The sequence below is a fragment of the Canis lupus genome, chromosome 1 (genome assembly GCF_011100685.1).
Source record: "Canis lupus familiaris isolate Mischka breed German Shepherd chromosome 1, alternate assembly UU_Cfam_GSD_1.0, whole genome shotgun sequence".
In the NCBI taxonomy this organism is placed as follows: Eukaryota; Metazoa; Chordata; class Mammalia; order Carnivora; family Canidae; genus Canis; species Canis lupus.
In genome coordinates, this window is record NC_049222.1 from 4,390,189 (window position 1) to 4,404,021 (window position 13,833).

The 13,833-nt window shown below is 51.2% G+C and overlaps 1 protein-coding gene across 1 annotated transcript in view; it reads right to left on the bottom strand.

The window, feature by feature from the left end:
- Positions 1 to 4,846: 4,846 nt before the first annotated feature.
- Positions 4,847 to 13,833, bottom strand: part of ZNF407 (zinc finger protein 407) — a 448,125-nt gene continuing 439,138 nt past the window's right edge. The window contains 2 exon segments of the mRNA XM_038525764.1: positions 4,847 to 6,977; positions 6,979 to 7,337. Coding sequence (XP_038381692.1) covers positions 6,030 to 6,977; positions 6,979 to 7,337 — 1,307 coding nt within the window. The 3' untranslated portion in view covers positions 4,847 to 6,029.

The following is a 13,833-nucleotide window of genomic DNA, read 5'->3' on the forward strand; positions in this document are numbered from 1 at the left end:
GACCAGCCTGTGCCTGAACCTACTCGATGCCTGTCAAGGGGTTTGGCCTCAGGACCCTTCTCGTCAAGAAACGTTCGGCAAAATGTGGAAGTAGAGAAATGTGTGCGGAATCGAGTCAACCAGTAAGAGTTGTGTGTGCATTCAGTGGTTGGGTTCCCGCCAGAGGTTTTTGTTGAGAAATTAGAGTGAAAGGAAGGAGGGCAAGAGAATAAGACAACGCTGATGAGGAACCGAGAGGCCCTGTATTTGTCCATCCCTTCGCAGGACCTGCTGACTCTGCCTGTCCCCAGCAGCCTTAAGACCCTGCCCTGGGACTGGAGCGCCCTTTGCCAAATGGAGGTGAGAGGGGCAGGGGGTCGGCAGAGGTGCCTACAGCCAACCCCGAGGGACCTCCCGTGTCCAGCCTGGCCTGAGATCGCGGGCAGGGCGCACACCCATCCCGTGGAACCTTCCAGACATGGGGGGACCGCGGCTCCCGGAGTCGGATCACAGTCCGGCCTCAGATAGGGTCGGGCGGCCTGTTCATGGCCGGGCGGAGCTGCGGTTCGCAGGTGAAACCTCCTCCCTGCCCTCGAGGGGTCGGGGGGCGGCTGCTCTCAGATCCGGCCGTCGGGGACCAGGTGGGCTGGCGCTGAAGATGTGCTGCGACTTCGGGGCCAGCGGAGCAGGCGGACAGGGCCCCGCTGAGGGTCCCCTCCCTCCTGACGCCGCCTGGCCCCGACCGCGCCCAGGGGGCCGCCCTGCCGGCTGGGCGGCTGCAGCCCCGGGGTGCCCCATCCAAGCTCCCAGTGTCTAGACGGGAAGCCAGTCTGGAAGCAGGAAAACGAATCTTTACTTCGCCCTGGTTTTTATCCCTCTGCGCAGGTTTTTGTCCCTCTACCTGATGAGCGACGTGAGGTGCTCCTGAGAGTGCAGACACCGGCGCCAGGGCGGCCGGTCCACACGCTCCTGCTCATCCCGGCGGCAGGCCTTCCTTCCGTGGTGCTGGGGGCCACGCTGGAATGAGGTCAGTTCACTTATATTTTAAATTTAAATTCAATTAACATACAATGTATTACTGGTTTCAGAGGTAGAGGTCAGTGATCCATCGTCTTGTATCACACCCAGTGCTCATCCCATCACGTGCCCTTCTTCATGCCCATCCCCCAGTCACCCATTCCCCAGTCACCCATTCCCCAGTCACCCCATTCCCCGACACCCCCCCAGGGACCCTGTTTGTGTTATGTGATTAAGAGTCTCTTATGGTTTGTCTCCCTCTCTGCTCTCGTCTTTTTATTTTTCCCTCCCTTCCTCCGTGTTCATCTGTTTGTCTCTTAAATTGCACAGGAGTGAGGTCATCTAATTGTCTTTCTCTGACTTATTTCCCGCAGCGTGACCCACCCACGTCGACCTACGTGGTAGGCCCTCGCCCGTCCTGACGGCTAATACTCCATGTACATATACAGCCCCCCTCAGAGTATGGACTTAGGTCGTTTAAACAGTATTGGTTAGAAGGGATTGAAAACGCAGGCCCAGGGAGTAGTAAGCAAACGATTCCCGGGGAGATTCACGGTGGGAGCATTTGGATCTAGCGACGGCCTGGTGACCGACCACCTGCTGGCCCAGGCCACGGGGCCTCACACACGGAGTGTCCCACTGAGAGATGAGAATCCTGCAGCCCGTCCTGGGCCGAGGCCCCAGGCGTTTTGCAGAAGCAAGGTTCTCCGCCTCGTGCTGGGACCTCGAGGTTGAGCTTCCTCGAGTCTCTGGCTCGTCTTCGTCCCGCCCAGGATGGAGGCTGGCGGCAGGGCTGGCGGTGGTCCTGGTCCCCTGGGTGCGGCGGCGGCAGCGGCGTCCCTAACGCTGTCCGGCTTCGCTGTGGGAAGGAAACACCGCCAGGGAGCGGGGCCAACGGCCCAGGCTGCGGTGCTAGAGCCCGTGAGGACCCCTCAGCCGGGAGGGCCGCCGGGTCCCTCCTGTGACACAAGCTGGTGCTAGAGCCCCGTTCCAGCTCTGCTCTCCCGGATACTAACGCTTTGCTTTGTGTTCAGCTTGGGCTGCAAGCGGGCCCGAGAGGAAGAGCAACTCAAGGGCCGGTCAGAGGCAGGTTCGCTCACCCAGGCCCCCGGGGCCGCCCCACCCACATTCCCACACACTTATTTCACGGGGTCACTTCTTCTGGTGACGAAGCACCATCACTATTGGGAACCCAGGCTCTGACGAGGACGGTCGCCATGGGGACCATTGGAAGGAGAACGTCCCGTGCTCGCCGTCTGCGAAACGTCAGGCACCTGTGTCACTCTCCCACCTCGCGGGGGGGCACGCGGAGAGGTGCCAGGCCGGGGCCTGGACGTGGCGATGCTGGGGGGAGGCAGGTGGCGCAGGCGGCCCCCACTTGTGGATCCGCGGGCTCTCGCCTGGCCCGCTCCTCCGCTCGCTCTTTATCTCCAATTATAAAGCAGCGCCAGGTTTTGTAGTCAGCCACCACCATGTCTCCAAATGGCTTTTCAGTGTCAGGCCTATCAGGAAATTAACTCATCACACAGTGACAGCTGCTAATTTTTTCCCCTTACATGTCAGATGGATCGCCCGCTGAAGCTAATAATGAATCACCAATCCCTGATTAGAAGGTGCTTCCGAAACGTATAACTGCCATCTGAGCTAACTTTTTTCTTCATGTAAAATGATATGGCCCTAGAGGAGTAGAAAGCGAATTGTATTCTTCAACAAGATGGAACAGGAGGAGGTTGCTTAAGTGAGCTGTGTGCTCTCCTCAATTGTAGGCTAATGTTTAACAGTGAAATAAGTGAGAACTTGCGGCTCCTTTCTTAGTTTGCTGAACAGACGACCTCTCTGGTTTTCCTAATTCTCTTCCTAGAACTAGGTTAGGATTCCAAGCTGGCCCCTCAGGTCTTTCCTCCTTCCTGCCATCGTTTTCTGTCTCTGTGCTCCAGAAAACAAAAGATTTGACAGAACTGACAAATGTGAAGAATGTCCATCGGTCCAAGAATTTCCTAGATGCTGGGTTCCCGGGCAGCAGAGCTCTGGTCCCCTAGGGGGTAGGGAGGGGTGCTGGGCCGGAGCTGTGCAGTGTGGCCTGCGTGTGGCCAGGCTGGGGCCTCCGTGGGGTCTTTGCTGTAGTTTATTCGGTGACCTGCAAAGACCCACTGTCTGTCCACACTTCCAGCTTGAGCTGACGCAATCTTAACACATTCACTTGCATCTTCGAAGTAAACCAAATAGCAGGAGGGACGTCCTTGGTGTCTCCCAGGTGATGTGTGTCCTGGGTCATGGTGGGAGAGGTGTCAACTGTTGGGTGACTCCTGAAGCGTCCCGGGGTGGGGGGTTGCCTACTTGGGCCACAGTGTCTCATGACAGTGACAGTTGGTGGCTAAAACTCTCTCTCTCCATCCTCTGTGGACAGGCTGCTGGCTTGAACGGTGGTCCCTAAACTCTATGTCCACGTGGACAGTGGGCCCTGCTGCGTGCTGGGTGTCCTTGGGGATCTGTCATTTAATGGGCTGTGGCTTAACACAAAGAGTGGCCTCCCTGGATTAGAGACTCGAGACTCTAATTTTTCTTTTCTTTTTTTTTTTTTTTACCTCTTTAAAGTGTCCCTTTCTCCTCTAGCTAAAACCCCAAGGAAGGCTGTGAGCTTGTCTGTGTCTCTCTCACAGTCACTCCCTGCTGCAGGAAGTGTGGCCGGGTCGTGGAGTCGGCCACGCCTCGTTATTCCGAGGCCCACGTTTGTGTACGTGCTTCTTTGACTCCCTTACATTCTGATAGTTGTGTAATGAGAGAGAAAAGAGAGGGAACATGAACCCAGCTCTATGGGTAATTACAGGATACACTAGCTTGGTGAATCCTTTGCAAGCCTTCTGAGCCTCGAAACACCTTCTGTACAATTTTTTTATGCAAAGGCCTGCTCTTTTCATTGTGCGTACAACGTGATTGCTGGTTTGACACTGCAGGCTACACTGGTTTTATGAAGGATTAAATGCCACCTGAGACATATTTATCCTAAATAAATCACAAACGGTAAACTGCAGCATGTCGGTGTCAACAGCCTGGGCAGAAAGGTTAGCCATACAGGACGGAGCACCGTTAGGAATTAGCATCTGAGCCAAGGGCCGTGGACAGCAGCTAACGGGGGGAATGATCAGAAAGAAATATTTCCGCCAGAAAACATCTTCCCCCTCCTCTCTCTCGCTCTCCAACATGTATGAGAAGCTTGGAGAGGGGCATCACTTTATAAAGGTCACCTTTATCCTGATAACAAACAGGAGTTGATCCTGTCACTGTTTGCTGAAGACAAGTTGTTTAAAGAGAAGTGAACTGCCCTGCCATTTTTAAGAAACATGAGCAAGTTATACTCAGCTAATTATGAATCTCAGTGTCAAACGTGAAATTTTACCTTCCATTTTTTGGGGGGTCGGGGGCGAGGGACAGCTTGTGTCAAGGGGGGTGGTCCTGGGACGGCCAGACGCCAAGCCACGACGAGGGCGAGGCTTCGAGAAGGGCTGGGCTCCCCTTCACAGCTGGCGCCCTCCCACCCCTGCTCTCGGGAGGGGATCTTAGATGGCGCATTAGTGTAAACTTTTAAAAAGGGACTATTTTCTCTTCCTCTTTGCTCATGTGTCTGCTCCTTCCAATGTTTAGGTCCTGTAACTGTGGAATATGCCACTGTCGCCACTGTTTGCCTGGGCCACGTGCTAAACCCTCCGAGGACGGCGCGAGGCCTCTGGAGGTGCCCACGCGGCCCAGCGCCCTGGAGGCCAGAGAGGGAGAGGAGGCCGTGGGACACGGGACTTGCTTTCTGGGGTTGGGAGCTGCCCGCCGGCAGGCTGCTGGACAGAAGAGGACATCCTTCTCTTTCAATGCTATAATTTTATTTCAAAGAAAAAAAATAGAACAAAAAACTTTTGCATTTGGGGGAGGGAAGTGTTTTTACACTTTTGGAAAAGGATGAAGAGCAATCAAATCAAGAAGTGAGTTACTAGAACACACACTTGCATTCCACATTTGCAGCGAACCCACAACTAAACACAGATGATGCTGGGCAGGGCTGGGGCTGCAGGGGCGCGGCTTTCTGGTATTAATGTTAATGTCAGCTCCTTTCCACGGACATAAGTCACAAATAAATCTCGCAAAAATGGTATCAATATGAAGAAACATTTGTTATAAAAGCAATATATTGGTATGAACACTATTTTCCAGAGTGCACATTTCATATATAGACTTTATTGTATGAAACGAAGTCAGAATTAGAAGCACTGGGTTGTCTTAACCAACGTGTATTTTAATCCAATAGAAACGTCAAGGCTTTTCTCAGCGGTAGGCTTGAGAGGGTGTCTTTGAAGCAGAGTGCAACCAGAGCTAGGGACACCCCCACCGCGTCTGGGGACAGGAAACTGATGTGAGACATGAACTGGCAGGTCTTCCTTTGGTCTGGGGATACTGTGATCCTGTGATCTCAGAAAATGAACAAGGGTGGACTGCTCAAGACCGTCAAGACTTGTAGCTGCAATTTTTAACCAAATATTGAATAAAATGTTAAAATGGCTACATGCTGGGCTGCACGAATGGGCATGTCTCAGGCCACAAGATACACTGTTCTGACTTCTCCACCGCCAGGCACAATCCTTTGATAACCCAAATGGGAAAACATTTGCTGGGGGTGGGTGGGTGGGTTTGGGGGTCGGAAACAGAAACAATGTGGCTTCTCCTCGGCAGAGGGATGGATGGAGGGAAAAGACCAGTCACAAAAGAACTAAACAGGAAACAGGTGCAGCTGGCACAGGGCTCAGGCCCAGCGGCACCGCCTGGCCTTCCTGGTGGCTGGGACTTGGGGGAGGGGGCTGCTGGCGGAGGTGCCCTCCACCCCCTGGACATGGGACCGGTGCACAGTCCGTGTGGACCTGATCCCTCTGGGGGCCGCACCACTGCCCTGAGGCCTCTGCACCAGCCAACCCAGGAAGGCCGGGCCCACGCCAACCCTGGCTGCCCACGTCCACACGTGTCCACCCTGTGCCAGGTGTGAAGGTCTGCGCTCAGGCTTCCCGGAGCTCATTACTCTCTCTTTGGCTCTGAATGACAGTGGCAGCTGGGGAGCCCTCCTGGGTGTAGATGACCATGCTCGTCAACTGTTCCGTGCCGTTCGGGACCATGGCCTCGGCACCGAGAGCAGCCCCGGCCTGCAGAAGCTCCTGAGAGTCAGCCGCCTCGATGACGGTGTGCGAATAGAGGCCCGCGTCGTCCTGCACGCCCGGGGGCAGCTCGGTCACGATGTAGTGAGTGGCGCCTTCGGGAAAGCCGCCCGCCGACTCCTGCACCATGGCCTGGACCAGCTCCTCGGTGACGATGATCTGCGAGATCTCCCCGTCAGGCTCGGCCAGCCCCACGTGCTGCCCGTGCGCCTCGGCCTCCCGCATGATGATCTGGGAGCCCTCCCGGGCCAGCATGTGCACGGTGCCCTCCTCATTCACGATCACCTGCGTCACGCCCTCCTTCATGAGCTGCCCGGCCGCTGCCGGGTCGCACACAGCAAACTGCAGCACGCCCTGGACCACCTTCTTGAAGGCCAGCTGCGCTCGCTCCTGTGGGGCGCCCGAGGGCCCCAGCGCCCGGGGCAGCGCCCCCATGGCCTCTGCCACCGCGGCCTCCCGGGGGTCAGGGAACACGTGGGGCTCGGGGGCCCCGGGCTGTGCGGCGGTGGCAGCCGGCACCTCCTGACCCGGCAGCCGGCCCAGCGCATCCTCGGGGCTGGGCCTGCCCTTGTCATCGGGCCCTGCCCGGCCATCTGCGCCCCCCAGCTCAGTGACCGCGCACAGCAGGGCGTCTAGGGCCGAGGCCGCATCGGGCGGAGGGACGCCAGCCTCGGCGAGGTCCAGGAGCTCCTGCTTGGTCACCTGTTGGATCACGGTGCCGCCTGGGCTCAGGGGCTCATCCCCAGCGTGGCTGTCCACTGGGCCCCCCACGACCACCACCTGCTCGGGCAGGAACCGGCCCGGGGGCCACGCCGCCCACATGTGCACTGCTCTGAGCCGCGGTGATGACCTGCCCATCTTCCGTGATGTGTACCACCCGGGCCACCTGGCCAGCCAGCGCCAGTGTCTGCAGTGTGGCAGCGGCCGTCTCCTCCACCGAGGCGTCCAGGGCGAACTCCCCGTCATAGCCCTGGATGATGATGACCTGCTGGACCTGCTCGGGTGCCGCCGCCTGCCGCCTGCCGCTCCTCAGGGGCCTCTCCTTGACGGGGGACGCCTCTGCCAGTGTGGCCGCCGTGAACGGGCTGTCCGTCTCCACGAACGTGGCTCCTTGGCCCTTCAAACGGCATTCATAGGACTTGGACACGATGCCTATGGGAGACAGGGACCAGTTAGAGCCCAGAAAACGACCTTCAGGCTTACAAGCAAGACAACTCTTCGTAGAAGCTCTAAACCCTCAGCAGAAGCACTATGGGAGCCACACTCTGCGGTGGCCGATTACGGGGACTTAGGGCTCAGCCACCGGCTCAGGGGCACACAGGTGATAGTGAACTGGCCGTTCCCGTCCTCCCAGTTTGAGGGTCCCGCGACCACTCCCAGCAGCCAGCGGGAAGGAGTCACTGTCGTTTCCAACACGACATTCAGTCACTGGTGGGAAGGGAAGATCAGAGGACAGTAGCAGGATCTTCCTGTAAGTTTATGAACAGGTGTGAGGAGGACACAGGACGAGCGCATGCTCACCCACCTCCCCTGCACCATCTGAGACACAGGCAAATGCTCACGTAATAACTTGATGGGGAGAAGTATTACTGAAAACTGTAATCTTTATTTCCATCAAAAGAGACGGACTCTTTAAACACAGTTCCTATTTTCGTCTTTAAATCCCTGATTTTCTATCAGTGTTCTTACTATTGCCTCTTCCCCCCAAAGGAAGAGAATGACCTATCACTGATCTGCAGGAGTATCCGTGTCTCAGTGGCCACCATAGTCTTGATATATCCCGTGTTACTCTCTTTAATGTAATGTAGGTCATTTTTAACAAAGCACATTTTATCCTTAGCAAAGGAAAGACAATGATAAGATTATGTATTGTTCGATCTCTTAAAAACAAAATGAGTTTGCTTACTGTGTTGGGGGACCTCACAGACCCCAGACAAGGCCCGCCTCCAGCGGGTTCGGAATCTCAAGCAGGAGCCATACAAGCTGTCAAATCATATTTGCCAAGAGGACACACCAGGCTCACACCCATACCGTGGGCAATGGTCCTAGATTCAGAATCTCACTAAGATCTAACAGTGCAAGCTCCTGGCCCATTCCACCTACACTGCCATGAAGCTTTGCTGTTCTGTGCCTGCACATTCAACACTCAGAGGTCAGGGGAAGGCCGACCACAGCATCCCCTTCATGCGAGAGGCAGAGGGAGTGAAGGGTCTCCCTGTGGCAGCTGCCGGTGTGTGCATGGAAGTAACTGGAATGAAGCTCACCACAAGCAAGTTCATGGGATCGGTTTTTTGCCACCATGTTCTTCGGGCCTCTGAGGCTCTGGCTCCCAGTGAGGAAAGAAAGGGTACAGGTAATCCATCTTCTTAAACACCTATGAGGACTAGTTGACATTGTCCTTCCTCAGACGCCTCTCTATGGTGTGACTCTTAGGAAGTTGATGGGATCACTGACTCCTGGGTCAGGAGAAGATGCATGGCGTCAAGTAGGACGAGCTCCAGTAGCAGCACCTCCTGCTCCCTTTGGCTCCTGCAGGGATTATGGAACACCCTGACTGGCGGGGGGGCGGCGCTGATTGGAGGGGCCAGGCCTGGCCAGGCTCTCACCAGCCAGGCAGAAGCTGGCCATCACATTGTAAAGGACAACTGAATTGGCTCGGGGGACAGTCCAAAGCGGCAATGATTCCAGCTCAATGACTTGCCTCACTGCAGTGTAGCTCCGTTGGTCTCGTTTACCCTCCAAGGAAAGAGGACACCAAGCTGGGAGCATGAAAGCTTGCTCCTTCTCATGGCTCAGTGAGCAAGCAGCTCCTGAAGGCCTGCCACACGGTGCTAGGGGCTGGGGGTCACAGGGCATCGGTGGGTTTCCATACTGGGGACTCCTACCTCCAGGTGCTCTGAAGACTTTCCAAAGGTTCTATGAGCCTATGCGAGTTTCTGGGGATCAACCCAGTGCATGTAACCTGTTCTGCCCAGGGATGTGCCTGCTGGGATGCCCCTTCCTCCCTCCTCCTGTCTTCCCTACCCCTTCCCCTGTTTTGTGAGAGAAAAGCTCACCCTGGGGAAGGTGAAAGCACCAGAGGAGGTTAACCTCACAGGTCCTCAGGAGAAGGGCCAAATCCTGTTCTATCCTTCGGCCTCATCTCCCAGTTTAGCTTCTGAATTTGTAATCTCCCTAAAATCTCTCTCTTCAAAGACGTTGGCAGCAGCAGGCCAGGTGAGGCCAGGCCGTTCCATAGAGCCCCCCCTGTCCACACCTCTGTGCACACCCATGTTTACAACTGCTCAGTGCCGTGTACCGGGACCTGGGGGCTCAGGGCCCAACATACTTGGACCTGCTTGTGCCTGCAACTGCTCCCTGACCCTCCGCTTCTCTCTCCGGGATGGAATCGGTCCACCTGCCTTTGTCACCCTGAGCTTGATCCCGTCTGCCTCTGCATGTTGTCATCATCACACCCTGCGCTTGATGTGCTCGGTTCCATCTATTCTCTTAACTCCAAGGTCATTTTCTCTAATTTAGAGTTTGGGGGGAGGGGGGGCAGTGGGAGAAATTAAGAAATACAGACACAGAAATAAAGAAGGCAGCCTTCAGATCAGCCCCAATTAACCACAGAAGAGGATCCTGCCTCGATGTCAGAAGCAGGTGAAAGGACGGCAGGTGGGAGCCCCACCAGGTCTCAGGGGCTCTGACGGCCTCCGAGAGCAAGCCTACGAGCTGCAGGCCCTTCCTCAGTCTGCAATTGGACGCAAAGTCTCTCAGGGGTAGAATTATCCTCTGAATCCCTTGCAGCACTGATAATGATGCTATTCTGAACTACTTGCTGGATTTATTTGAATCCAGAGGTGGGTTAAGCCACTTCCAGACCATTAAAGTGAACTACAAGGGTAAACACTACTGTCACGGCGGCATGTGATGAAGCCTGACACTGCCAACATCTTCGCCGCAGTTCGGCGCGAGCCCCGCTACTCCATCACAGTTCATAAATGCGAGTGCAGGTCCATCTTTTGATTCAGCAATTTAATAACTTCGAGTGCTGTCAGTACTGCTTTGAAAAATAGCACCTATAAAATGTAACAGCCTCAATCAGATTGAAAAAGATTCACCCACTGAAGATTCCTCCATTTCGCCCATAATGAATTAATGTGGAGCTATGCAGAAGTTCAAGTGTCATTTAAACTAATGTGAATCTCTACTGTAACTTTGCATTCTAACTGGGCTATGACCAAGAATTTACTGGGCACATCAACTTCAATTTCTGAGCTCTTTCTAGTAAATATGAACCGTAAAGCTCACCAATGCAAATGGCCAAATGGATTCAGTATTTGGAAAACAGGAACTTTGTACAGGCTTATCCTTACCTGCTTAGTCACCATTATGAGGCCCAAAGTACACAAATCTTTAATGGAGCACGGCCGCCCAACATAATATTTGCACTGTGCTTTGTATCTTTCAAAGACAACATCGGGTTCCGGTGTGGTAATAGTAGCTAATCAAACCGTGCATCTGATTCAGCCTTTTTGGACCTGTTTATAAGAGGACCATAAATTGCTCTGTGCAGAAGGGGCAAATAGGTTAAAATGCAGCCTCCTGCCTGTTTCTGAAAAATCCCAACTTACTGCCTGTTTGCCTTCGGGAATACAGAGATATTATAGGCCCTTCTCATAGCTAAACGCATGGAAAGTCTACAACTTGGTTGAAATGAGAAGGGCTTTTCAGGGAGTGGAGGGTTTGTTTTCTGGGAAATGATTCCGAATTAAGCTCCCTTCCCCAGGAGGTCATTAGGAGATCCAGTCTCTTCTTGAGGAGAGCATCTTTGGAGTTGAAAACCACGAACTGTCGTGCAGCGGTGGAGGGGTTAAGATGTCGAGACTCATACCCCCCCAAACCGTGCCAAACCGTGCTGATGGCTCTGTTTGGCTGTCTGGGGGCTTCTGGGAAGCTGCAAATAGGGTTTAGCACCTGACTGCTTCCTTTCTGTGTGTGTGTTATTCTTTTGTTACTGTCATTGCTCTTTCTCACAGAATAAATACCTTATGCTTTTGTTAAGCTTACATTTAATTAAAATGTACAGAATTTGTGCAGTAAACTCGAATGAAACAAATAAAACAAGGGCCCCCTCTCTTGAAGGCATACGTTGTGAATGAAAAATGTCATTACAGACTAAAAAATTTTGCAGTAAACAGGGCCTACAGAGAGAAGTTTCCCCTGTAATGACATCCATAAAATACACAAATGGCACTTTTAGTACCATCCTGAATATGGCATTTTCTGTGCTCTACACACAATCTAAATGGTTTGATCATAGAGCATAATACTCCATTGGGTTTATAGAACAATCAATGTTCCATAAAATGATGTATTTATCCAATAGTAGTCTCAGCAGTTACTGGCGTATGACATTGCAGGACACAGGCCTGGACTCCACGGCGGCGCCCATGCTGGCTGTAAAACTTATCTAACGCCACTTCAACAACTTCATCTCATCTGCGTCAAGTAATTTGTTGAAGCCTCAGTGTGGCTTAAAAAAAAAAAAAAAAAAAAAACTTGTAATAAAAATTCATAGAATTTTCAGGAGAATGAAAGCCGATGACAATGGAAAGGTCACATTGTGTCTCCAGGAAAGGGGTCAAAGGTTGCCGGCAGTTCTAAAACTGAAAGTAGATTTCATGCATCGCGTAGCAGATAAAGACAGCATTAAAAAGGCTTGTGTGGGGCTGGATGCCTCGTGCGTGGGGAAGCTTGTGCTGACATTCGCGTGGCGATCAGCCGCATTTATTTTAAATCTTGAAGCTTCTCCTGAAAGTGTACTACATGCTTATACAGTGTCTGGTTAGGTCAGATTCTGTGTTTTATCTATATTGTTATTTCTTTTTCTTTTTTTCTTTTTTTTTTTAAAGATCTAATGGACTATGTTAAAGGGGTCAGGAATCGGGGAGCACTCCACCCAGCCGACAAAGAGGCACTCCTGCTACGTGTGCTTGAGATCTGGTGTTCTGGAAGGGCCCTGAGCCTGAAAATGCGAGGCTGGCTCATTGTCATTGTTAAAGCACCTCAAATATGACGCGATTAAAAAAAGTAATACTTTTCATATAAAAATTTGGGGCACACATGACACTGTGATTCTTAAGCCACATATAATTTTTCTTGACTTCAATTTTAAGATGTAATTTTAACAAGAACGTTAAGAAATCATACTTAATGTCTATTAAAATGAAACAATATTAACAGATTATGCTAATAAATTAGAACCATATTTTAATGTCACAAAAGCTTATAAGTTTTTCAAGTGAGAGCAGAAAAAATGACAAATTAAAATTCAATGCAATATAACCTTGTAGAAATTTCGAGGCAGGGGATAAATTATTCCTACAATAGCACAGCCAGTCAAAGCAATATCAATAATTGCTCTATGGTATAGTCATTCTTTGGACAATAATAATTACAGGTCTTGCTGCAGGATGCCCCTAAGAGAGCGCCCACTGAAACCTGGTTTGGAAGAAGTGAGGGCTTTCTGTGTGAACACAGCACAAATTAGGGAGAGCTTCCTGGGCCAAATGCTCTGTACCACCTGACATCCCTGAAGGAAAACTCTATTCCAGGGATTTAAGAAAGAATCCAACCCGGTTAAGAACTGTATCAGGTGAGAGCAACCTCTCTGTCCTATGACCTCATTCCAAAATGACAATTTTGCCACCCAAAAAATTTTTTTTTTTCTTTTTTTGAGAGAACAGAGGATGGTCAATACCTTATGACTATTATTTTCAAGGGTTAGAAATGTGTTCTGGTCAGTGTGAATAAAATTCACACACAGATCAGAAATATTTAGGTAACTGGAGATACAGAATTAAAATGATTTCTAGTCTCAGGTGCTGGTTAACAATGGTAGCTGTACTGGTGAGATTTATTTCAGAGCACAGACCTGTCTGGTCATTCTGCTATGAACTAGCCTAAGGATTGTATTTACAGTGCAACATAATAATTACAAGGCATTTTGGTAAACATCTGCTTTGTACCAAAAAAAAAAAAAGTGTAAAGAGAGATGTTACAGAGTTACAGTAATAGCTGTCACCCTGTCCTCAATTTCCTGAAGGCCACTGTTGTATAAGAAGAGAGGAAGAAAATGTTTTCCTATGAAAAATTAACTGAAGTCTGCATCATTTCTGACAGACCCTTCTGCATAAGTTTAAATATACAATTTTATAAAATACACTGTGCAATTTTTACCGAAGGAATACTTATAGTATTAGGACACAGATTTAGATGACAAAAGTTTTAGTCCTTTTTTCTCAATTATCATTAGTACTACATTTATGATTGGTAGTGATCAAAGATAATCGGATATGACCCCTGAAAGAAATTCTAAGATATTCAGAAAAAACTAAGAATAAATTTTATCTCAAGTTAGAAATACATGACTGGCCAGGTTTCTAGCTTTACCATGAACAGTCTCCATGGGCCTAGATATTTCCACGGGCACTGAAGAGTGACAAAGAATAAAAGACAATATTTTACCTTTAAAGTCACAAACCCTAAGAAATTTTGTATTATATCAGACTCCTAGGTATATATCATCATTTCCATGCATGAAGATCTAATGGGAGCCATGCACACAAATCTTAGGCAAGAAGATAAGAGCGATGCTTTAAGG